The 27474-nt window shown below is 39.2% G+C and overlaps 1 protein-coding gene across 1 annotated transcript in view; it reads left to right on the forward strand.

The window, feature by feature from the left end:
- Nucleotides 1-27474, forward strand: part of LOC122664543 (prefoldin subunit 6-like) — a 47059-nt gene that overhangs the window by 15850 nt on the left and 3735 nt on the right. Inside the window, exons 4-7 of the mRNA XM_043860398.1 lie at nt 10351-10457; nt 10596-10666; nt 10755-10879; nt 10975-11035. Coding sequence (XP_043716333.1) covers nt 10373-10457; nt 10596-10666; nt 10755-10879; nt 10975-11035 — 342 coding nt within the window. The 5' untranslated portion in view covers nt 10351-10372. The remainder of the gene's footprint in view (nt 1-10350; nt 10458-10595; nt 10667-10754; nt 10880-10974; nt 11036-27474) is intronic.

Raw genomic sequence — 27474 nt, forward strand, 5'->3', positions numbered from 1 at the left:
AGAGAACATTTGGCCATAGGTTCTTTCCCCCTTATTAATTTATAAGCAAATAGAAAACTTATTTAACTAATGGGAGAGGGTTCCCTACACTGCCATTGTTGGGAGGAGTCTGCACGTCACACCAATGGGTAACCTGAAAAAGGTATCATTAACAAAGGGGCCACATTTTCATGACAATAAAGAAAAGGGAAAAGGGAAAAAGAACGCTACCTAGTCTATGGCATTGCGCCCAGACACTAGAGTACACAAAAGTACCGGCGTGCCCCCATAAAATTAAAGATAACAACTATGTTGATGCTCATGCGTGCATTCTCGTTGGCCCTCGTATTGGTGATGGCGCTACATGACCAGACAACAATCTCTTACCCTTATCATGTGATGAGAGGGAAACTACATTGGCTTTATAACAATCTTTTTCCCTTAACTACTTAATATGCATAAATATAACCCTCCAATAAGTTCGTGATTCGTGGCAAGGATAATTCCCTAATCGCAAGATACGCTAACTCACCCTGTCATATTGGGACTCCCCTTCTAACTCGCGGAGGTTTCGCACTATATTCGATCTTTCCTTTTATCATGACCTTCCATACTAGGATCTTCCATCTATAACACCCTACTATTGGGGTATTTTCCTATCAGAGAACAAACTCTACCACTAGACGGTTTAAAGAAACCTTCCACATAAGGACTCTCCCTCATAATCTACATTCCATTATAGTCTCCCCACAAAGATTTGTCTTCCTTTCGAAGATTCCTACCTTAACTGAACTCTCACGACCACTTTTCCAAGAACAATGGTCGAAGTAATATAGCAATCCTTCATACTAGAACAATAGTAGCATCCTTCTTACCATGGTGAGAACTAGAGCTACAAGAACTCTTATAATTCAAACCAACCACTGCAAGGAGGAAACCCAATTCTTGCGATTGTAGCTCCCCCTGAAGATCCCTCGGTAGATCATGCCAGAAATTGAGCCAATCTCCAACATCGGGAAGTTTCAGACACCAACCTCATTTCGATGACCTTCATAAGCAGATTCTTAATAATTTGATCTTCTCATAAATACCGTCTGACAAATTAGTCGAGCTCCCGAGCCCTCAAAACATTCCAGGCATACTCCTCGTAACGTTGGGGACAGCCTCAGCCAATCAAGCTCCACTGGCCCTCAAGAAAATATACCAAATCATGTTGCTCAACCTGGCCTGAGAGTCGTCAAAGAGATAGACCACCATGCAAGGTGCATATCGCCCTTTGAGGGCTCTAACCAAAATAGGTGAGGTCGAAGGAGTGGAGAAAGACAAGGCCACAACCCACGCCAATTAGAACCTCATCAAAGGACAAAGGTGAACACCATCAGGAAGACGAAGAGGATATTGATCGCCGATTCAAAGAAATCAACGAGAAAATGCAAAAGATAATCCTCCATTAAGCAAGCATAGACGAGCTCAACTTCTCAAACGAGAATGCACTCTTGGATGAGATCATGCTCATTCCCTTAGAGGAAAGGTTCAAATGTATAATGGGACTCGAGATCCAATGGATAATCTTAACTATTTCAAGTCGACTATGATGTTGACCAGAGAGTCAGACCCTATAGTTTGTAGAGCATTCCCCGCAATGCTCAAGGGGCCAACGAGAATGTGGTTCATGCGCCTTCCATTCAAGTCAGTGAATAGCTTCTTGAACTTAGTAAGAATTTTCTCATCAACTTTCAGAGCAGGAGAAAGTATGAGAAGAATTGGGACACTCTAATGACTATAAAGTAGTGCTCAGGTGAATCTCTTTGGGATTTCGTTAGCTGGTTCAATCACGAAGCCTTGTAGGTAGAAGATATTGATCCCTACAGTCTCCTTTGTAGCCTTACATAGCGGTATAACCAATCACGATCTCCAACGATCTTTGACAAAGAAGGCACCTAAGAACATGGCCGAGCTATTAGCTCTATGTGAGAAGTATGACAATATGGCAAAGGTGTTGTTGGCACAGTGCGAATAAGGAAATGAAAAACCAAAAAGAAAAGGTCGGGTCAGGAAGATAACGGAGCTTGGGGTGACCATAGTAAGAGGCAATGCCCAAATCAGAGTTTAGACCATGAGAGAAGTCCCAAAAAGACCTACACCTTGCTCACCCATCAGACTTTAGAAATTTTATACCAGATAAGAGACCGAGATATAATCAGATGGACAGATAAAATGAGGTCCAATTCAGATAATCGCGAACAAAGCAAGTATTGTAAATTTCATAAAGATCATGGTCATGACACCGATGAATGCAAGCACTTGAAGAGATAAATTGAGAGCCTTATTCAAAGGTGCTACCTCGATCATTATGTCCAAAAGAACGATCAAGCGGTTGATCTACCACGACAGCGAGAAGAGTAGACTACAGAAGTAGAGTTAACCAAGGAGATAATTGAAGGCATGTTGAACAAAGGGAAAATTAGAGGTAAGATGGTCAGGGACGAGACAAAGCAAGGACCCCAGAGAATAGAGACCAACGTGAAGAACAAGCTGGCAACGACACCCTGGCAGGAGTAATCTCCACAATCAATGGACCCATCACCGTAGAGAACTCGTCTAACAGAAAGTCTAAGGCCAATGTCCAAAGTATCAACGCCATAGTAGCCGAGCAAAAGAGTCAGAACGAGCCAGATTATCTCCTTCACCGACGACGACCTTGAAGTGCAAAGGGTCTTCGTAGACAATGGTAGCTCAATCAACCTGCTATTTTACCATGCTTTTGAGAAGACAAATTTCAGAGCAAATAGATTGAAGCGGTCCACTCACCTTTATATGGTTTCTCTAGAGCCCCAATTCACATTAAGAGATCCATAGAGCTACCTATGACAGTGGAAATGAAGACAAACCAAGGCATGGTGATGGTTAATTTCATGGTGGTGAAGGTTGACAGTGCATACAATGCCATAATAGGTAGAACTAGCCTTAACCTCCTGATGGTCATCGTATCTACCTTGCATATGAAGATGAAGTTCCCTACGCCTAACTGGATGGGTTAATGTAGAGGAGATTAGAAGGTATCTTGGGAATGCTACCTAACTACACTCTGAGTCTCCAAAAAAACCGATTGTAGCTCTTCACATCGTATTAGAAAACCTTTGCAACAATTCCAATTAGTGAAGAGGTGAGCATGCAAAAGATCTCACCTAGGTTGAAGTCGATGGAGATAGCGGTTGAACTATTCAGATTGGTGCACGGTTAGAAGCATCTCTACGAGAAGCACTGATGTAATTCCTGTAGGAAAACTCTAATGTCTTTGCATGGACGGCTATTGACATGTTGGGAATAGCTCGAGAAACCATGGAGCATTGACTGAGCATGGATCCTATGCGCAAGTCTGTCAAGTAGAAGAAATGAACCTTTGCTCCCGAGAGGCAGCATAAAATTACAGAAGAAGCTGACAAGCTGCTCCGAGTGGGTTTCTTAAAGGAGATCCACTGCCTACACTGGATCACCAATATGGTAATGGTGCTGAAGTCCAACAGGAAGTGGAGCATCTACATCGACTATACCTATCTGAATAAGGCCTACCCCAAGAATAGCTATCCCTTACCAAAGATAGATCTGCTCATCGATGCTATCGCAGGTCATGAAATATGGAGCTTCATAGACACCTACACAAGTTGCAATCAAATCCCTATGTACGAGCCTGATGTACCAAATACAACATTCACCACCGATCAGGCCACCTACTATTACAAGGTAATGCCTTTGGGTTGAATAACACTGGGCAAAACCTACCAGAGATTGGTGAACAAGCTCTTCAAGGAGTAGATCAGGCAAAATATGGAGGTCTATGTGGACGACATGCTCGTTAAGAGCGTACGAGCTGAGTAGTACATAGGCGACCTGCATAAAGCTTTTCAAACATTGTGGAATTATCAAATGAAATTGAACCCAACCAAATGTGCCTTTGAAGTCAGCTCCAGGAAATTTATTGGCTTCATGGTCTCAAGAAGAGGAATTGAGGCAAACCCAAAGAAGATTAAGCCCATCCTAGACATGACCCCACCAATGATGATTAAGCAGGTCTAGGAGTTGACGGGGCAGATAGTTGCCCTAGAGAGATTTGTGTCAAGGTCAGGAGATAAATGCTTACCATTCTTTAAGATATTGAAGAACATGAAAAAGTTTAAGTGGACAGAAGAAAGTCAGGTGGTGTTCAAAGTCTACCTCGCTTTGCCATCCTTACTCTCGAAACTAGAGCTAAGAGACGTGCTACAATTATACCTAGCAGTGTCCACAATGGCTATCAGCGCGGTGCTGATAAGCGAGGAAAGAAAATCCCAGCGCCCCATTTATTATATAAGCAAGGTGTCGATGGACGTAGAAACAAGGTACAAAAAGGAAGAGAAGTTTGCCTATGTTCTGCTGATCGTCGATCGAAAGCTCAGGCTTTACTTTTAGTTGGTTAAGCTCATAAAATTTGACCTCCACTATAAACTCTGCATTGCACTAAAAGCTCAAGCCTAAGCGGATTTCATAGTGGAGATGACACTACCCGATGAGATGACATCAAAAGAATAAGGACAAAGCAACCAAGTTGTATGGGTCCTTTATGTTCATGGTTCATCGAGCTCAGGAGGAAGTGAAGTCACCCCCTCTTGGGTTGCCTCAATCCAACAAGTGTGTTGTACTTAAAGGGCAAAGAAGTAAAGTTACAATCTTGGTGTAACCAGCCTTGGTTACAACAAGATTTACCCTCACACCAAAGTTGGTGAAAAAGAAGTGGTAACATCATTTTTTTTTACCGTTTTAGTACAATATACTTCTTTCAACGATTGTCAAATCTTGTAATTCCACATGTGTACTTGAAAAAACGTGCATGTTAATGACAGCTCTTGAGAATGACATAATAGTAAATTTTCTTAAATTATTTTAAATATATATTTTTATCCCTAACTTAAAGAACTTTTAAGGAAAAAAAATAAGGGACAATAAAAAAGATTACAACTTTTATTGGGTAGGTAAATATGTAAAGTGCATCAAATTAACTCTTACCCTTACACTCACAACTAAGCTAAACAATGTAAAGTTCTTACCCTCACTTTCCAAATAAGGGTCAAGGACTTGGGTAAAATGCATAAATTGGCAAAGGGGTTTCACTTACACCCCTTGATTATAGCCCACAAGATCAGAGGAGGGGAGAGAGACAATCATGGACCACGTAAAGGTGTCAATCAATTGTTTGGTCTGGTTTGCAAAGTTACTAGGCCAACAAAATCATACCGTTAAGGTAGCTTTCAGATAGGTTCTGATTTTGGTCCGGTTTGGTGCAATGTCTTATCAATTTTTGTTATCGGTTTGTAATTGCGCTATTATTGGGTTCGGTATGGTCCAATTTCTTGTTTACATGTATACATAAGGAAGTTAATGGTCATACCCAACAAAAAAAGGAAGTCAATGGGAAACTTTTGGTTTTTTTGGGTTCTTGTTTTCTTATCAGGTTACTATTGGTTTTATCTCAGTTCTTAATCGAGCTTGGTCTTGTTTTCAGATAGGTTTTGGTTCTGGTTTCTACCGGTTCCATAAAATCCCAACTTGAAACCAAATCAATAAGAATTCGGTTCAATTTGGGATGAATCAACCGTTTTAAACACGTTTCGGGGAAAAACGTCAAATAACGAGCATTCCCTTTTTAAATGCATGTAAACACGTTTTCATTTTTTTTTTTGGCGTTTTTTACGACCTTGGACTTGTTAAATAATGACTTACTTAACTGACCATCTCTCTCTCTCCTGAATTTTGATTGATTTGATTCTTCCACTGACGTAAAAATGACTCGAAGGGCTACATTTCTCATTATATCACCTTCAACACAAGGTCAATGCACAGACCTCGACATTAAGCTAGAACTGATGCATCTATTGAAAAGGGTTTCTAAAGTGATGACTCCCAACTCCAACTTAATACGCATTACTCCATGAGTGTGTTGACTGTGTTGACAACAATGAACAACAGCATAGCCAAGCCACATTGCTCAACTTTGGACATTATGGTGTATGAATTGGGAATTAATATTAGATGACATGTCTTGGAACTTACAATGAGTTTTTTTTTTGTTTGATAAAAGAATTTACAATGAGTTGTGGAATATATATATATGAATTAATTTTGGATGTTTAGTTCTTTTGGACATCACAAGGATGTATTTCAAATAACACTTCCTCAATTTATATAAGAATACATTTTTTTTTTAAATATAAACATTTAAAACCTGTGCTATACCTGTTTTTTTTTTTTACCGTTCTCAGCTTTTTCGACCATCCGTTGTTTACCATTTAAAACCTGTACCGTCGATTTTCGTGTTTTTTTAATTTTTCTTTATGGTTCCCCTTTTTGCTAACTTTACTTACGCTTTCATTTCCATTGTAGTCTTCACCCTTTTTTCTTCCTCACCTCGTCTCCTGCAATTTTGCACACCCCAAATAGAAGAAAATCGCTAAATCGGTAAGAAAATCTCTTGCTTTCTCGCTCGTTCATCTTTTCTCTTATCTGATTCATTTTCTTCTATTGCTTGTTATGTTCTTCTCATCTGTAATTCATGTTTGAGTTCATTAAATCTGCATCAAATGAAAAATTCCCTCCAATTAGGGTACTGGACGTCCCACCAATGTGTTTGATGTTGGATTTAAAAATAAATAAATAAATAGGGAAACAGGAAATTGAGATTAGATTCGGTGGAAGAATCTCTTTCTCTGTTTGGGTAAAACAAGTTATCCAATCCCTTTTTGGTTTGAGAGTAATTTACGTCGGTTATGTAGTTACAGTCACTGGTATCCTCTTTGTGAGGACTTACTGGCTCCTGTCTTTGGAAGAACTGAAGAAATTTTGAAGCTAAAGCCCTAACTTGCTGTGAATGTTTGAGGCAACTCATTAGGTAATCAAGTGCATTCGAATAAGAGGGGTTACGGAGGTATTGGGTTTTGAGTGACCACATAGAGGCTCTATAGAGTAAGAGATTAGCAGGGATGGTAAACGGGACTACGAGTAGAGAGTCGGAAGGTAACTGTGGAGAGTAGGAAAAGATAAAGTGTAACAGAATAGAGAATAAGAGAGAAAAAAAAGAAAAGAAAAATTGGAGAGAGAGAAAGAGTTATGAGGAATGCTATTAAAAAAGGGTGTACCCAGTGCATGAGGCTCCCGCTGCTACAGGGTTTGGAGAGGGTCATAATGTACGCAGCCTAAGAGCACCTAGTGCACAAGGCTCCCGCTGCTGCGGGGTCTGGAGAGGGTCATAATGTACGCAGCCTTACCCCTGCTTTTGCAGAGATGCTGTTTCCAGACCCTAACCCATGACCTCTTGGTCATGGAGCAACCTTAACCGTTGCACCAAGGCCCACCCTCTATAAGCAATGCTATTGTTAAACACAAATAACCCCCCCCAGAGAAAAAAAAGGCATTATCCCAGACTGAATGTAGAGCATCGTTTGTCAACAATATCTTAAATAAAATCATGCAAGTACAGAAATATCTTAAGCATGCACAGATCTATAATGCAATCTACTGAATGCAGAAGGAAGCTGTGGATCCTAACCATTCATTAAAACGAATAACCCGAACCCAACAAGAAGTTCAGATTTTTCCTGGAAACAAATCCAAAGATTATGGAAGGAATTCAAGATATAAGGATAATTAGCATAAATCTCGTGGGAGAAATAGGGGGAAGACGATTAAACAGAGAGATTACATTCAAACAATGAATTTAGCTTCGAAAGAGGGTGAGAAACACTAGGGACAACTGCATGAGCCAATGTGCATAGAATAACCGATAAGAATGCAGGTTTAGGAGAGACCAAATCGTTCGAAGGGATACCTCATGGATTTTGGGGCTCAAAATGATGTAAAAAACCGGCTTCCCTCCAATGTGAAATCTTACCGGAGAGGGAGAAGAGATCTTATCTGGCCGTGGATAAGTGAGGTGTGAGACCATTGCTGATCAGACGAGTTAGGGTTTGAGACCCAAACTCATCGTAGAGACCTAGATGGAGACATGAAGGTAGATAGATGAGGTGTGTACATTCCAGAGAAAAGATGACGGTGTCTCCTACTACTGCTCTCGGGGAAGACAATGGTGACTCTTGCTATCATTCTTGAGAAAGACGACTGTGGTTCTGCTACGAATGAACCACTATGAAGCTCGTGAGAACTGAGAAATAGGGCGAAGCTCATGAGGACTGAAGAGTCCGGTCTTACGTGATTGCATTTTATTCCTCTCGACTTTTTTCGTGTTTGGTTGTTTCTGTTTTTTGAGTTTCTTTTGCCCAATTCACTTCGTGAGAACAGTGAAACGAGTCATACATACCAAACGTGTCTCTATGTTTTTTTACATGTATGAAACAGAAAAAATGGGAACAAGACTACTGCATGGCCGTGTAGCCCCTGGACCAGCACGGGGGCCAATGTGAGCAAGTACAAGGGCATCAACATGGGGGGAGGGGGGAGGCGATTAAACAGAGAGGTTACATTCAAACAATGAATTTAGCCTCAGAGGAGGATGAGAAACACTAGGGGCAACCACACGAGCCAATGTGGGTAGAATAAACCATAAGAATGCAGGTTTGGAGACAACAGATCGTTCAAAGGAAAATCTCAAGGATTTTAGTGCTCAAAATGATGGAAAGAATCGGCTTCCCTCCGATGTGAAATCTTACCGGAGAGGGATCGAAGTGGGATAGGGAGAAGAGATCTTACCAGGTCATGGATAAGTGAGGTGGAGACCATTGCTGATCAGGCGAGTTAGGGTTTGAGACCCAAACTCATCGTAAAGACCTGGACCGAGACATTAAGGTAGAGAGGGAGAGAAGCAGAGGTCTGTACATATACTAGAGGAAAGATGACGGTGTCTCCTGCTACGGCTCTTGGGGAAGACTATGGTGACTCCTGCTACCTCTCTCGAGAAAGACGATGGTGGTTCTGGTACGAATGAACTGTCGTGTACTGAGGAGTTGGGTGAAGCTCGTGAGGACTGAGGAATCTGGTCTCGCGCGATTGCATGTTGTTCCTCTTGATATTTCATGTCTGGTTATTTCTGTTTTTTATGTTCCATTTGCCATATTCACTTTGTGAGAACAGTGAAAGGAGTCATACATACCAAACGTGTCTCTATGTTTTTTTTTCACACGTAAGAAATGGCAAAAAGGGGCAAGAGACTGTTGTATGGTTGTGTAACCCCTGCACCAGCACGGGGACCAATGAGAGTAGGTACAAGGGCATCAACATGGGGGGGGGGGGGGAAGGCAATTAATCATAGGTTACATTCAAAAAATGAATTTAGCTTCGAAAGAGTGTGAGAAACATTGGGGGCAACCACTTGAGCCAATGTGCGTAGAATAACCAATAAAAATGTAGTATTGGGTGGCAATAGATCGTTCAAAGGAAACCCTCAAGGATTTTAGGGCTCAAAACAATGTAAAGAATCGACTTCCCTCAGATGTGAAATCTTACCGGAGAGGGATTGGAGTGGGACAGGGAGAAGAGATCTTACCTGCCATGGATAAGTGAGGTGGAGACCATAGTTAGCAAAAACGGGAACGACAAACAAAAAAAAAAGAAGAAACAAACGGTACGGGTTTCAAACGTTGTAAAACTTTGGATTGTATTATAAAAAAAAAAAGACTAAAAACAAAAATAAAAACGGACAGTACGGGTTTTAAACGGGTAGATTTATATTAAAAAAAAGGGACAAAAAAAATGGTTGTAGACTCATAAATTGAGGAATTATTAACTGAATACTTGTATCTAATATATATATATATTCCAAAACTGATATGTTCCAAGGCATCATCCAATATCATCCAAAATACAATTCCAAATTCATACACTAAAAATAAAAAATGTCAAAAGTCTTGTTGAACAATTTTGCTTGGCGATGGTGTTGTTCATTATTGTCAACACAACCAACACACTCCTGTAATGATGCATGTTCGATTGGAGTTGGGAGTCATCGTTTTAGAAACCCTTTTTAGTAGATGCATCAGTTTGTAGCTCAATTTCGGGGTCCTTGCATTGAAGATGAGTCAAGTGTGATAGCATGAAAAGTGTAGCCCTTCGAGTTAGCTTTACGTCAGCAAATGAATCAGGTTAATCGAAGTTCGATAGAGAAATATATCAGTTAAGTCGACTATTGTTTAACAAGTCCAATGTCTTAAATAACGCCAAAAAAAAAAACAGAAACGTATTTTAAACTAGTTTAAAATGGAAATGTTTGCCGTTTTTTCTCGGTTGGGAAACAAACGGCAAAACGTGTTTAGAACTCCAAACGCATTTTTGCTAACTAGGCTTTGGCCGGCCAATGAGTTTTTCCCCCTTTATACCATTCATTATCTTCACCACGGACTAGGTGAGAGAAATGGCATCTTTGTCTTCTTCTGCTCTTCGAGAACTACAGCACGAGCTCGAGACGAAAGCCAACGATCTCAATAAGCTCCAAAAAGTTGAGTTCTTTTCCTTCCTCTCCTTCTTCTTCGTTTAAATTACTTTCTATGCATCTCGAAACTCTATCCTAGCTTTCCATCTTGTTTTTCTTCCACTTTTGGAAGTCTAACAACTTCATAGATTCATTCTCATTTCAGATATTGCGAAGAACCATCAAGTGAGAAAGAAGTACACCATCCAGCTCGGTGAAAATGAACTTGTTCTCAAAGTTAGTTTGATTTCCTTTTCAACTTCCCCTTTTTCTTTTCCACTTTATTCTCTTTTCCTCTTTTTATTTATTTATTTCTGTCTAATAGGAGTTGGATCTGTTGAATGAGAATGCTAATGTGTTCAAGTTGATGGGTCCGGTCTTAGTGAAGCAAGATTTGGCAGAGGCAAATGCTCATGTCCGCAAGCGGATTGACTATATCTCCGCTGAATTGTATGGTGACTTTGTTTTAGGTCTTCCGTTTTCATTTCCTTGATTATAACCAGTTTACATGGGATTCTATTCTTCTTGTGCTTGAATTCTGACAGGAAACGCCTAGATGGTACTCTTCAAGATATGGAAGAGAAACAGAACAGCAAGAAGGATGCAGTAAGTACTTTACCTCACCATTAAAATGGTGCTATGGAATACTTTTGTGGTTACTAAAATTTTCAATGACTTTTTTCTTCACAATAACTGGTTATGATTACTCTCAGTTAGTCGTATTCATTAGTGAAATCCATCTAATCTTCTTTTTCTGTGTCTTGCTTCATTGATTAGTTATGTAATTGATCATCATTAGTGATATCCATCTAATCTTCTTATTCTGTATCTTGCTTCATTGATTAGTTATGTAATTGATCATGTTTCATGGATATTTTAATTTTTTCGAATGAGGAACAAACAATTCCATTGAAAGGGCAAAGCCCTTAGAAGACAAGGACAAAAACCTGTACTGGGACAAGCTTAGAGGCATTTGATGTTTTGGAAGGACAAAAACCTAACCTTGGACAAGCTTTGAGGAATTGATGTTTTCTCCCATTTTCTTTTTGTCAATCAAACTATAAGCCTCCATATATTGATAGTCACATTACCGTTGGGCAATATAACCTAGTAGGACAAAATGGAAGACTGCATACTTGGTAAGGTATCCATGGTTCAATGATCACTGCAGTTTATTAGCTGTTCAATCAGGACATTCTAGTTACTGTGCTTTTAAAAGTGTAACTCTAGCTACTATGTTTTCCAAGGAGAAAGTATAATCTGCATATGGGAGAAGTCGAATTTCCATTTGGTTTGACATTACATGGTTTTTCTGATTGATTGTGTGTTTTCTTAAGTTCATTCAGGTTATTAGTTTTAGGCCATATTGTAAAGATGCTTCAGTGATGACGACAAAAGTGTTAATATTATAATGTGGTTTCAAATTGCTGACATTCTTCCAGTTTTCCACAAACAAGATTGTTAAGTTAAAGAAACTGATGCAGTCCCAGGGTTCGAAAACCCTAAATTTGGGTCGTTATTGGCCCACCCACGTGTATACTAATCATAGTTGTCAAGGCGGCTAGGCGACCCAAGACGGTGGAGGGGTGTCTAACTGCTTAGGCGACAAGGCGCCCGAGGAGCCCTAGTGTTATGTTTTATTTTCCCTCTTTTCTAACATTATTTAGTATGCTACAACATGTACCTTATGTCATCAAAAATCAACATTAAGCAACATCAAGTCATAAAAAATCAACATTAAGTCATATTAAGTCATCAAAAATCAATATTACACATCAAGTCATCAAAATCCACATAGAAATAGAAGACAACAGAACTGAAGAAGCAAGTTATTGTAAGTTTGAAACAATCAAAACATACATCTGGTTTATACTGTTCTTAGAAAATATGATCTTATAAATAAGTTATTAACCTGCTCTTGATTTAGAGAAATGTTATTGTTCTCTAAGAAATTTGATTAATCAAATGATTTTATTTTTACATGAGACTTTTGTGTTAGGTAGAGCACAAAACCAGCTTTCCAACAAATCCAAGATTGCTTAAATCTGATGTATATTGAAGGAGTTATGTTCCGGTCAAACCTTATTTTGTGTGCGTGAATGCTGTCAAAATCGCTTTGAATGAAAATATTTTTTAGATATCAAAATAAATGAATATTTTACTGCACTTTTATTTTTCAGCAATGTTTTACCATATTAAGATTTATGGAATTTTTAGATTTGAGAAAAACCCCAATATTAGAAAGTTGAAAATTTCACCTACTGCCAAAAATCTAGTTTTGGTTCTTGAATTGGGGGGTTGATTTTTTAACTATTTTTATTGGATTCAAATAGGGGGGTATTTGCTTATTTATTAATAATATCTTAAGTAAATGAAATAACATTTACTTAAATGATATTTGGCATAAATAAGTATCTGAACTTGGTTTGACACCAATTAAACCAGTTCAAGGCGCCCTACAAGCGGCGGCCGCCTAGACACCTAGAAAACCGCCTAGATGCCTAAGCGCTGCCTAAGAGAAATGGCAAAACTGTAAATAAATTGAAGTTTGCATAGGGGGAGTGGCAGGACGGTAAGTAGGCAGAATTTTAAAAGGGAAGATTGGTAATTAAATAAAGGAAGGGGCAAACGAGGGGAATTGTGAAATAATGACTAGGGGCAAACTAGGAAGTGAAATTAATTAAAAGACTTGAAGGAATTAGAGATAAAGGGAGGGGCATTACTGTCAACTAAAGGAATAAGGGTTTAAACTTTAAACATATATCGAATAGAAGGGGGGGGGGGGGGCAGAGGTGTTGTCTTCTACATCCTGACGTGAACCAGGAGGCGGAAGTCCATCAAAATGCAGGAGCATAGTTGTCAAGGCGGCTAGGCGATCCAAGGCAATTGAGAAGGGAAAAAACCAAGGCGATGCCAACAAGGCACCTAGGTGCCGCCTAGCATGGTTCGAGGACTCGGTTTTGAACCTAGTTTTGGTCAGGCCAAAAACTGAGTTGGACCAAGATCTTAGCGAGGTGGTAATGTAGCCTAGGTGAAATAAATCTCACTTAGGACCAGGTTCTGTTTTAGGGTTGGCCGAATGGGCAGTTTAGGGTAACTAGGGCAAAATTAGGGTTAGGAATGGGAGATTGAGTTAGGGTTTTATTGGGTAATGGTCTGCAGAATTTTAGGAGTCTATTAGAATAGGTTTTAATGAGGTTTGAATAAGAAATAGAAATTCAGAAATATTAGGGTTAGGGTTTTGGGTTTTCAGATTTAGGATCTAAGCTGAAACTAGGGTTTAGGAGCAGATTTAGGGGCTAGGCTTTAGGTCGATTTTTCCTAGCAGGGAGGGGGTGGTTCGGCTGGACTTTGGTGGGGTTTTGATGGCTGGTTAGGTCTAGGCAGATCTTAGGGTTTCTGGGTTTTTATGTTGAGGGAGGGATTTAGGGTTTGTAGTGGATAGGTGAGGCTGCAACTGAGATCGAGTGGGAGGGTTACTGTGATGGACCTGTGGTTAGGTTTTGAGTGTAATCTGATGAGGGAATAGGGCTGTAATGAATGTAGATGAAGCTAGGGTTTGGGGGAGTCGATTAGGTTAGATGGAAATAAGAAGAAGAGATGATAAAGTTGCAGGAAATTGTAACTCTTACTGGAATTGCAGAATTTCAGCAGCGAGCAACCTTGAAGAACTTGAAGGAAGAAGAAAACGAACCTCCCGATCTGCAAGATGCAAGGAGTCGCGGATTACTCCAGCCCTAGCCCTTGATATTACTCACAGAGGGTCTTGATATGACACACAAGACAGAGAAGCAACAGCCGGATCATGGCGAAGAAGAAGAAACAAAATTTCAAACATAATAGGTGGGGAGCCTCCCACGATTCTACTATTTATAATAATAAGGGGGGCCTAAAGGCCTTACAAATAATCAATCTAAAGCAATCCTAATCAGATTAGGAGTTGGGATTCCTAATCTGAATCCTAATTATAAAACATAGAATAGACTTATACTCTAAATAGGAGTATAAGTGTAAACAACTAAAACAAATAAAATAAAATACTAATCCCTCTAAAATCGTGGAGGGGAGCGAAGAAGATAAACCATGAAAAAGACTGTTTTAACCCTAGGCTAAAAGAACAAACAAATAAAAAGGCTCCAACGAAAAATCAAAGAACAGCCAAATTAATCATGGTTTCGGCTTCTGCATCAGGTGGTGCACCTTTTTTTTTTTTGGAACTCGTTTGATGGTTTCGGTAGGTTTTTGACCTTATTGGTCATGAAACTTGGTATGCAGCCTATTTTGGGCTATTTAAATACAATGTCACTGTCAAATTTTCCAAAATTAAAGTCCAAATAGGAATTTGACTTAGTGGGAAACTAGGACAGAGTAACAAACACTTATTTATGCCAGAAACCAGGTGAAACACTTATTTATGCCTAATATCATTTAAGTAAATGTTTTTATATTTGTTATTTCATTTACTTAAGGTATAATTCCTACTGGTATAAATAACAAATGAAATACTGGTATCAGAGCCTAACTCTATTTAGGCTACCCTTAGTTCTAAGATCTTCTCTCCTTTTCTATTTTACTTTCCGGCAGTCCTCTGGGAGTTGCGTTGCGAGTATTAGTTGGCTTTTAGGGCCGTTGGGCAAGAGGTAAGACCCAGTTTGCGGTTAATTAGCAACTAAGATCTCCTTCACCCTTTGGTGGATGGAAGTATACCTTAGTTAGGGGGATATGTTCCGATAACTATGAGTAGACTTAGTAGAACCATGTCTTCGAGACTAGTCGGCGACTTCAGTTCGCCAAGTCAAATAATTAGTAATGAAGTTCTAACAAGTGACCTTGATCAGTCCCTTCAAAACTGGACCTTACCTAAGGTCCCAACCAAAGAAGTTTACAAACAAGAATGGTATAGTTTCACTGAAACTATCAAGACCGTAGAACAAACTATCAATTACTCTCCAGATATGGAAGAGATCCAACTCTTAGACCCTTCAAATCTTAACAAGTTAAAAAGGATTTTAATTATATCCATATAGGACTTATACAAGTAGCCATCAAACCCTGCACGGGAAGGGCTCAACGTAGCCCTCCTGCTTGCTCTCGGGGATCAAAGGTTCCTGCATTTGATGATTCCCTTCTAGGGATGATAGAAACAAGTCTTCGCAAAGGCCCGTTTATTTCAATTGTTACCCGGACATAAACTTATCCTTAAATGATGCAAATCTTACGGATACCTTAAAAGTTAACATCCTTACAAGTGGTTACAAGATGAAACAAGGTTCTATACCAATTGCTATAATCCATAGAATCCAGATCTGAGGCCATGAGAACTTTAAGACCCAGAGGCTCTAAGAAGAACTATCAAAGGACAAACCACGTTCGTAAAAGCGGACTTTGTCCATTCAAGAAACGATTCACCCTAAAGCGTGAGTGGAAAGACATTAAGTTTCCGACAAAATGGTGTCTCAGGCACCTTGCCCGAGTCACTTGTTGAACCCAACGGTGACGTTGAATCCATAAACCAAGATCGGGACGGAATGGTTACTATAACATTCCGGAGGAAAGATAAACAAATAAAACCAAATCCTGAAGAGTTTGAAAAACTCGCCAAGTCCCAAGTAGAGCTTCAACCTCTAGTTCTCTAACAAGTCTCACTTAGAAAATCAAAGGTTACAAGAACAAATAAGGTCCTTACATATTCTAGGATTACATACTCAAATTAACAGTAATGTACCCAAGGAATTTATGAGCAATGATCTAACAAGTCTTCTCCTTCAAATGAACCAGCTTCACCAACTCAATGGCATGCAACACGAAGCAAGAGTTCTTTGTCATGATGAAGACTATGAGATAGACAAACCCAAACTCGAGAATAGATTTCAATTCACCCGGGAACGCGAAAAAGAGAATGGTTTTTAGCTACTTCTCGAAAGAAAAACAACAAGAAATCAAGAACCTGCGGTATGACAAAATGAGAACCATCAAAGTAGATGTTATGTTCTTTACATATTTAGACATCTATACAAGTAATAACAACATTCCTTATCCCTTTTCAAACATCAATGCCAGTGAAGGTGTACCACGCTGGAAATTGGCTGATGACAAGACCATAGAGACAATACACCCTCCTGGTTCAAATGTTAAATTAAAAATTAACAACACAGAAATCTTGGCAACACCTTTTAGATCCATTGAAGGTGTTTACGATGGGTCCAAGAAAATTATTGAACAAACAAATTACACAAACCAAGTATTTACACAAACCATAGGAAGTCAACTAATTAGAATAGAGAACTTAGTTCAAAAAGACACTCTATTGAACCAACGTCTCTAAATCAAGCTAGTACTTCCTCAACAACAACAACAACTCGCATTCAAACCTTTCACGATTTGAACAAGAGTTTAAAAAACTTAAATACTCAAGAAAAAGAGATCTAGTAAGCCAAATTTCCACAAGATTGCAAAATTTGATTGTCCCGATACACCTCAAAAGGAAACACAAGGAAGCTCTGCTTCAATGTGCGAACATCCAACAAATGGATTCCTCACGAATCATCCGGTGATGAGGAGGAGCAGAACAAGTAAATGCTATTACTAGCCCATATATGAACAATAATTATTATCCTAGACCTACTTACCCGGACCTTCAAATTGAACAAAGAAGGAATTTTCCCAAGCAAATTACAAAGTGGTACCATATATGAATGGAACATAGATGGTATGTCGGATTATAATCGGCTAACAAACTCCAAGAAATGACCATGGTGAGCAATGCTCATCGGATCAAGAACATACCGATCGAAGCCATAGCAGAAATAATCATTTCGGGTTTGAGACAACTTAAAGGTTGGTGGGATAATGTTCTCAGTCCAAGCTGAAAAGGAATCCATACTAAATGCCATTCAAATTAATGAACAAAGGACTACCAATTATGATAGAAGACCAACGAGTTGAAGATCACGATAAACACTTTAATCTTTAGCATAACAAAGTATTTTTAGGAGATCCCACAAGACTCAAGGATAGGTCTTACGAACAATTATCAAACCTCAAATGTAAAAATTACACGATTTCAAGTGGTATAAAGACACATTTATGACCAAGGTTCTAACTAGGGAAGATGCAAATCTCCCTGTTGGAAAGAAAAATTCCTTCTTGGGTTACCCGGTTTATTTTCGAAAAACTTAAACAAAAATTAAGAGAGGAAAACAATGGTGAAATACCCTATCAAACCCTCACCTATGGTGACCTCATAAGCCTCGTACACGAGGAAGGATTAGCCCTATGTACGGATATCAAACTTAGAAAACAAATTAGAAAAGAATCAAAGTCCTACAAACAAGAATTGGGGGATTACGTGAGCGGTTTGGTTTCGATTCAAAAATCACTTCGCTCAAAAGAAACATAAAAGTCATAGGCATAAGGGAAAATAGATACTCAAGTAAGTACAAGACAAGAAAAGAACCGGATAAAAATTTAGACAATAGATCTAGCCCAAAGAAGCAGAGACCTTACAAAAGAACTTTCCAAAAATCAAGACCAACTCAAAACACCAAGAGTGGTTGTTATGTGGTAAACCAGGCCACATAGCCAATCATGTAGACTAGCAAAAAGATTAACTCTCTCATAATGCCGATGATACCAAAATCCAACTCTTAGCCGATTTAGGTCAAAACAGTTCCGAGAGTGAAACAGAAACCCAAGAAAATGAGTTGAACCAAATTGAGTCAAACAGTGATAGTGATGAACAGGCTTCTCCTTGTAATTGTAGCCAAGGAGTTTTCTGCAAAAATTGTGATGATTCGGAATCATCAAAATCTATAAACATGATACAATCAAGTTCAGGACTTAAAACCTTTAACAAACCGGAAGAATTTCTCAACTTTGTTGATCAAATCAAAGATAAACATACCAAGACTTTATACCTTCAAGCATGCCCAAGAACTCTTACAACAGTCTCATCAACAAAACCCCAAACTAAGGCAACCCCTTATAACATAAAAATATTTATAAGAAGTTTGACAAAACCCCTACTTCCTCACAAAATCCGGATCAAGTTAAAATTGCCAGCTTAGAAGCTACTACAAATGATCTAAAGACTGAAATCAAAAATATAAAAGCAGACATAGCAAGTTTAAAGAAGTTTCAGCAAAAGATCGATTTAGAAGAAGTAGAAGACAACAAGTATACAAACTTTACCAAACAATAATGAAGATTTTATTGATATTATTAACAAAGTCAGATGCCAACAATGGTATGTCAATATTACTATTGTCATATCCTCAGCCCATAAAATCAGCACCATAGCCCTGGTTGACTCAGGAGCACAAATGAATTGCATACAAGAAGGGTTAGTCCCAACCCAGTATTTTGAAAAGACAACTCAAAAATTAACAGGAGCAAATGGCTCAAGACTAAACGTAAATTATAAATTATCTCGATGTTCACATCTCGCAACCAAGGAGTTTGCTTAAAACAAGTTTTCATATTAGTAAAAGACCTTAACATGAAGTTATTCTAGGACAACCTTTCCTAGAACTCATAAAACCTTTCAACTTTTTGGATCAAGGAATTACAACAACTATCCTAGGTAAACAAGTCCATTTCAGTTTTTGAACAAGCCAAAACAAAGAGATGGACTGCTCAAAACAATAGCCATTTGAGCAGAATAACTATAAGTCAAATTCAAAGTAAACAAAAACATCTACAATATCTAAAACAAGAAGTTAACCATAGGACTATTGAAGCGAAACTCCAAAAAGAACAGTTCAAAAACAAATTTCTAACACAAGTCCAAATTGAAAAGGAACTCTGTTCGGAGTTTCCTGATGCCTTCTGGCACAGACATAGGCACATTGTTCATCTTCCCTATGAACCAAGCTTTTCTGATAAGGATATCCCTACAAAAGCCAGGCCTATTCAAATGACCCAAGAACTACAAGAAGTATGTAAAAAAGAAATTCAAGACCTCCTTAATAAAAATCTAATCAGTAAAAGCAAGTCACCTTGGAGCTGTGCGGCTTTCTACGTTAATAAGAACGCTGAAATAGAAAGAGGGACACCCAGACTTGTCATAAACTACAAACCCCTAAATGAAGCTTTACAATGGATTAGATATCCTATACCAAATAAAAAAGAGTTACTTCAAAGACTTTACCAAGCCACAATCTTCTCAAAATTTGACCTCAAGTCTGGATATTGGCAAATTCAAATCCACAAAGAAGACCGTTACAAAACGGCTTTCACCACACCATTTGGGCATTATGAATGGAACGTAATGCCCTTTGCTTTAAAAAATGCCCCTAGTGAATTCCAAAACATTATGAACGACATCCTAAACCCATACGGCCAGTTCATAATAGTTTATATTGATGATGTTCTAGTCTTTTCCAAATCCATTGAACAACACTTCAAACATCTTAGGAGTTTCTTCCACACCATGAAAAGCAGTGGTTTAGTTCTTTCCCAGAAAAAGATGGAGTTATTCCAAACCAAGGTTAGATTTTTAGGTCATTACATTTACCAAAACCAAGTCATCCCTATAGAAAGATCTATAGCTTTTGCAGATAAATTCCCTGACCAAATCCTAGACAAAAAACAATTACAAAGGTTCCTAGGAAGCCTAAACTATGTCAGAGATTTCATTCCTCAAATAAGCCAATTATGTAAAGATCTTTACTCTAGGCTCAAGAAAAAACCAAGTCCATGGACTTCAAACCATACCAAAGCAGTTCAAGATATTAAAAAATTAGTCAAGGAAATCCCATGTCTAAAACTTGCAGATCCTGCACTTTTCAAAATTGTTGAACCGATGCCTCGAACTTGGATACGGAGGTATCCTTAAACAAGTCCAAGATGATAAAGAACAATTAGTCGATTTGCTTCAGGAGTTTGGAACCCACCAAGCAAAATTATAGTACCATTAAAAAGAAATCCTTTATGAGTTCTTTGCATTCAAAAATTTCAAGTGATCTTCTAAACAAAAAATTTTTAGTAAGGGTTGATTGCGGTCAAGAAACAAGTTTTAAAAATGATGTTCAAAATATTGCTTCAAAACAGATTTTAAGATGGCAAGCCCTTTTATCGAGTTTTGATTTTGACATAACTTATATAAAGGGAGAAATGAATTCTATTCTGATTTCTTGACGTGAATTCTTGCAGGTCCTAAAACAATTTCTGGTATCATGGCTCCAAAGGAGCCCCCAAACCAAGTATAAAATCAAAAGGTTCCTATGCCAAACCAACTTCCTCAAGCCAACTAATCAAAGTATCCCCTTCCAAAAGCAAGGTAGTTGAGAGTATTCCTTCACCCAAGTCGTGGCTAGTCGGTCCACTCAAATAGTTCCTAACACAAGGTCATCCCAACAGCTCTCCAAACCAAGTTCTTCCACAACAGTGTCCAAACCAGTTTCTTCCCAAAACTTACCTAAGAGTCGATATATCCTCAAACAAGTTTATCAAGATATTTTTGCCCTTGATGATCGCCACCAAAGGCGCAACACTCCTGTGGAAATAGCTCGAAGGGCTTTTTTCCAAGGTTGGGATTTCTATTCCCAAATAGTTCAAAAAGTCAAGAGTTCTATGAGTTTATCCTCGTTGATACGGATTCCATCCGTATTAAACAAAATTCGACAAAATTGATCCTAATTTGGTTACCCATACTTGATAACCATTTTACAAATTATCGGTTCAAAAGATTGGGGTACACATCCCTCTCTACAAAGAGGTTGTCTCAAAACTACCACCCAGGAATTTCACTATTTTGACTACATGGACGCTTGGCACCATGCTTTCTTATTCCAAAATAGTAAGAATCAACATTCCTGGTTCTTTTGTTTCGACTTCAAGTTCTCAAGCCCAATTCCTAATTGGTTCCCTCGTTGGTGGGCCGCCTTTGGGCCAATTAATGACATCCTACCGATCAAGTGTTCGATGCTCTAAGCACTTTTGCCAAGACACCGAACAAATCCTCGAACAGCCAGATCTCCCGAGGTTCTTCATCCATTGCCGCCTGGCGTGGATCGTATATTGGGAGTATGCAATTGGACATTCCAAGGCCCCGATTGCTCTACCCCTTTTCTACGAGAAACTTGAGTCAGTGGTGGGACAAGTGTGATCTAAGAAGGTGCACCCCTGAGGCCCTTACTCAAGCCCTCACAAAAGCCAAACCTCAGTGGCCCTCATCAAGGATCGGACAAGTCCAAGAATGATGAAGACTCAAGCTAAAGGCCAAACAAGCAGAGATCGAGGCCCACTGGCTGCCTCGATTTGAAGAAGAAAAAGAAGAAACACTCAAGTGTTGGGTCCATTGACCCCCACCTCCATGAAGGCCAATATGCCCAAGATCCAAATGATGGGCTGGACCTCATCGACCACGTTCTCTTCAACAAGGTCCACCGGAAGGTCCGTTAGCCAAACATCAAAAAGAGTGGGCCTTTAAGCCCATGGGTTAGTCTCCAAACCCTAATGTTGGAGAATCGTCGACCATGACGACATCAAAAGAATGGCACGGCAAGCGACACGCGGCTGTATCAAAGGCGTGTCCGGTCCACTATCTCGGTCCTAGATAGTCAAGCCACCACTGGGCCCATTCAAATACGGTGAACCATCTAAACCAAACCAATGAGGAAAACGATTGTCTCGACACGTGGAATGCCTCAGTGCGGTTTTGAAGTATCTTCTCAAAGATTCCAAGCTCTACCAACAAAGTGGTGAATAGTAAAAATGACTTTTTCTTGTAGCACTACGGACCAAGACTACTTTGCGCGCCCCGCCTCCAAAGTCAAGACTCGGGCCCACAACCACATGCTTCTTCGCCCTGTCAAAGATTCCTTCAAGATAAGGTTTGCTTTCGGTGGAAAAGTGAAGCATCCAAGGCCTCCAAAGCTCTATAAAACCCCTGGTCTTCTCCAAGAGGAGGAGGAGAATCTCTGAAGAGGAAAATAGAAAGCACGCAGACTAGCTCTGTAGCTCGCTCTTCAAGTTCTTACACCAAGTTACTTCAAGTATTTTTAATTTTATTTCTTCAAGTGTAACTTCAAGTTTATTTCATCAAGTGTTCTTAAGTGTAACTAAGTTTCATCAAGTGTTCGTCAAGTCTCAGAACTACAAGTTTAAGCCTTTATCTCAGAGCTTCAAGTTTCCTTCAAGTAAACCCGTAAGTGAATAGTTTTCTTCAAGCTTTCTTCAAGAGTCCTGTATATCAAGAGTGTAATTCAAATTCTCCAAGTAATATAAAATTCAAGATTTTATTTCTCTTTTATCTTCAAATATTGGCGGCTCAGCCGCCTTCTGCAGAAGGCTACTGCAAAACGGTAGACCGCCGAGGTTACCCCTCCGAGTGCCGCGACCGGTTCAAATTAAGGACTGCAGCACCTGCTAAACACACACAAGTTTTATTTCCGCTGACCTCTTTCAAGTTTTCACTTGCATATTTATTTCATTACTTGCATATTTTATTTGGTATCCTGAGAAACCTACTGGTATTTCATCAATAAGCAAATGAAATAACAAATATAAAAACATTTACTTAAATGATATTAGGCATAAACAAGTGTCTGTCTTGGTTTCTGGCATAAATAATTGTTTGTCCTGATTTGTTGCATACATAAGTGTTTGTATACCAAGGTTTCCCACCGAGACCACCGTTTGAGGTTTCGGTGAGACAATGCAATCTTCTAATCTTGCCTAGCATCTTGTCTCGGTTTTTTAAGAAACCGAGATCTCAGCGAGTTCTTGTTCCATGCCACCTAGGCGACTCCTTGACAACTATGTGCAGGAGTGATAACTCACTCTAAAATCCTTCGATGGGCCTGAAATTTCAGGAGAGGAGTTGCCATCGAAAGCCCTTTTGACAACTGGTATCAGATCAAAAGATTGGGTACGAAAGTAGGTAAGCTCCCTGAAATTACACCAGGCGGAACTCAAAACCTGCTCTAGTTGCAGGTCGTGTTCTTCATGGTAGGGAAGGTCTTTGGAACTAAACCCTTAAGATTAGGGTTGCCCACAGGAGGGAAACTGATACCCAAAATTTTAGAACCAACTGATTGGGCATCAGGTAGAATGAAATCAAAGTATAGGGGTGTAGTACTGCACAACAAGGATGAACAATTGAGTAATATTCGACAGTACAAGAGAAGGATTTGGAAGGGAAAGTAGAATAGAAAGGTGGGAGAGTATTGAGAGTATAAGAAAGAGAAAATAACAGTAGAAGAAAAGAAAGCTGCAGAAGGAATAATTAGAGGGAGAGGACAGTTTGTACCTTAGATTGAAAGCGAGAAGATGAGGGAGGAAACCAGATCACTTGGAAGGGCGTACAAACACAGGCCATGCCGGCAATATTGAAACCAATTCTCTATTCCATATTCAACCAATCTTCAATGTAGGGTTACATGCATATAAATTAAAGAAAAAACCCAACTACAAAAGAAACCTATTCTAGTTTGGAAACTCAAAATAATTAAGAATCCAAGTCCTATGTAGCTATCTCCTAATTTATCCAATAAAATAAAAGATTACATGATTATCTGAAAATAGAAATAAATCCTAAATAGCCTACTAGACCCAAAACTCAAATCGTACCCGATTCTTGGTCTGGGCTCCCAAATGGATTTGTGCCTGTCCATAGAAGCGATACTGCATCAATTAAAACACGAGGAACTTAAGGCCCCCTTTGGTAAAACTCTGGAGAAGTATTTCCAGCGTTTGTTTGTTCAGCGGGAACAAAAAATATTGGAAAGGCATTTGGTAATTCAGATTGTTTTTCTATTCTCCCGAAGTGAATCTGGCACATAGAACACCAAAAAAACAGATAACAAACCAAAAAAACATGCTTCGTTACTCCAAAAACAAATCAAGAGAAAAAAATGAGCAAAAACGTCGCATGAGACCCATCTATCTCGTCTATCTCATCTTCCCCCTCCCCCACCCTGTGCTCTGCAACTCTGCCCTGCCCTGCCCCTGCCCTCCTGATACAGTATTGAAGACATACCAGTGTAGGAGGTCCAAGAAAGGACAGGCTTAGCGTGGCGACGTGGCCCAACCTATTTTAAGGCTTGGGTCTATGTTTTTTATAAGTATAGTTGATTTGTTTTATGTTTTAAGTTGTTTTGAGTCAGTCCCAGTTGAACCGGTGGTTTAGTTGGTCCAATTTAAGTTAGATATTTGTTATTATCTTTAAGTTGGGTCTACCTCCTCTTAAAGCATAGTTTGAAAACTCGTCTCGGGACCAGGTCGAGATGACTGAGATCTCGGCAAGTTTTGCATTTTTTTGGGTTTCAGAATGATGTCTCAGTGGGCAAATGGCCATAGTTGGCTCTGAAACTTTAAGGGAAGCTTGTTTAGGCTTAATAAACATATTTAAATCTTCAAATTGTAAAAAAAAAAAACAACCGATTTGGTGTTTTGGATTTGCACCCTTGGTTGGCAATAAACGTCGAGCCCTTGATGTAATATTGCCTATTCTACACATTGTTTCAGTGTTGTGAGACATAATTGGCAAGTAAATAAGTAAATTAAGCAATAATGGTTGAAGACCCATAATATTAAATTATTATTTAAGAAATCGTTAAAGACTTAAAGTTTTTACTACAAACTACAAAGTACAGTGAAGTGTGAACAATGCATATTACGTAGGCACATAACCCAAGTACAATGAACAATACAGAAGTCATAGACACCCTAGTCTTCCACGTCCCAACTCCCAACAATACAATACACTGATTGTAGCCAAATCTTCCACAATAAGCAGCAATCTATCTCTTTGTAGTGATGTGGCAACCCCCAGTAGTGTATCTTATTAGTATTGAGTGATGATGTGGCAAAAAAAATCAAGAACCAAGGTTTTTCCCCCTTCTCTAGCTCCAAACCCCCTTCTTTGTCGAGTTTACTTCGAAATTTCGAAGTCTGGTTCGAGTTTGTCTTTTTGTAACGAATTTGTACCATTTCGTTGAGACAGTACAAAAGTACCGAAATCTTGCCGAAATTTCGGGTCGAGATTTTCGAGTTAATGCATGTTGGAGATTTCGCACTATAACTCGTCTCGAGGAGCTCGAGTTTTTTGAGATCTCACCGAGATTTAGAACTATGTCTTAAAGGCATTTAGACTTCAAAGAGGATTTGGCCAGGTTGTAGGAGTCGGCTAGGGGGTTTCCTAGCCCAACTGCAACTCTATTTTGTGGACGGCCAGGTTGTAGGAGTTGGCTAGGGGATTTCCTAGCCCAACTCCAACTCTATTTTGCGGACTTCAATAAATAAGAAGCGTATTCACTCGCAATTTGATTTAAAAAAAAAAAAGAAAACTGTTGTTGCTGCCTCTTAGTGTGGAATGCTTCTTCCTTGTGAGAATCAAGGTGTGATTGGTGTTAATCCAGTCAACACCTTGCGGTGGGAAGCCCAGGTGTTTTGTTCATGCTCTTATCTTCATTAAGGTACTGTTCTGCCATTTTATTTCCTGCAATTCTGTCCGGATTTGGTTCCTGCAATACAGGGATCCTATCCTTGCTAGGATTGTTAATTTGAGGGCGTTCTGATGTGCTGATTCCAATTCTGTTTTCAGAAATCTTCAGTTGAGATTGAACTCTTCCATATTCTGTTTTCAATTGCTGATTCTGTTGAGTATCTGACCCAGTCCTACTTTGAGTAGGATTGCTCTTAAAGACTTGAAACCTGAATTCGATATAAGGTTTTTTCTATTTTGTTGAGCCTGAAATTAGTACCATATGTTGGTTTTCTGTTGTGTTATTAATTCTGTAATCTGTTCTTTGACCTGAATTCTAGTTTGGCAATTCTACTCTTATCCTAGTAGTGTCACTAGGAATCTCCTATAAGTTCAGATCCAACCATTGGATGAAGCTGAGAATTTCAGCAAGGTTCCTATCCTCTATAAGGAGAACTCAACCAGACTTTCAGCCAGAACTGACTTGATTCCATTCTATAAAATTCTCCCAATTCTGGAATTTTTGTCTCTGTTTTGATTCTGTTTTTAGTGCTGGTTTAACCCTGGTTTAACCCTTAATTCAGTACTACATTAAGTGTTATCAGAACTATGGCAGAGAACAATTTAAGAACTCCAGACCCACCATCTGATCCTTATAATAGCCTAGTAAGATCGTTGAGATGTTAGAGCAGTTAACTTTGGATAAAAAAAATGAAATGAATGAATGAATGGCAGCTAGGGAGAACTGAATTGCTGCCCCTATACAAGGCAGTTATGCACCTTATGAAGGTAAGGCAAGGCATCCGACACAGTCTACAGCTAACAACGATGCTCAAAGGTTTATGGATATAGGTCCAGAGAGGGTTTTCACACCTCAAGCAACTTTTGAAGACCACGTGCAAGCATACTTTAATGGTGGTAATGGTGCAGTTCAACGACGCTTTGATGACATACAAAAGGTCAAGCTCGAGCTGAAGGAATACAGTGGGAAACATGATCTACATATATTTTATGATTGGTTGATAAGCTTGGATGATTACTTTGACTGGTTCGAACTCTTTGAAACAAGGAAGATGAAGTTGGCTTGAACTAAATTGATCGGTGCAGCACGTGAATGGTGGAGTACTTATGAGAAGAAGCTTGAGAGTCGTGACAAAGCATCCATTACGTGGGAGGAGATGAAAGAAAGTTTAAGGAGAAGTATCTAATGTAGACATTCAGAGCTCGACTACAAGATGATGTAGGAGAATCTTGGACCGGGCCGACTCAACTGGTGCACTACCTTGGACCGACCCAAACCCAGTTGCGTATCCAGATGGAGATGAACCAGATCCAAATATGGTTTTATTTTAGCAGATATTTAGGATTTTATTATTTATTTTATTCGGATAATTATGTAAGGAGATCTTTTAATTTGGGTAGGATTCATAGGATGAGTTTTAGTAAGCATTAAATTGTCTTTTTTTTGTTTGGTAAGAATCCTCGAATAGTTGTTTCCTTGTTTAAGTCTTTTAGTTTCTTATTTATATGCTTGTAACCAACGTATTGGGAAGAATGAAGAATGAATTGAAAATTGAATTTGTGTGTGTGCACTCCTTCCCCCCCCCCCCCTCTCTTC

This window comes from Telopea speciosissima, chromosome 6 (genome assembly GCF_018873765.1).
Source record: "Telopea speciosissima isolate NSW1024214 ecotype Mountain lineage chromosome 6, Tspe_v1, whole genome shotgun sequence".
NCBI lineage: Eukaryota > Viridiplantae > Streptophyta > Magnoliopsida > Proteales > Proteaceae > Telopea > Telopea speciosissima.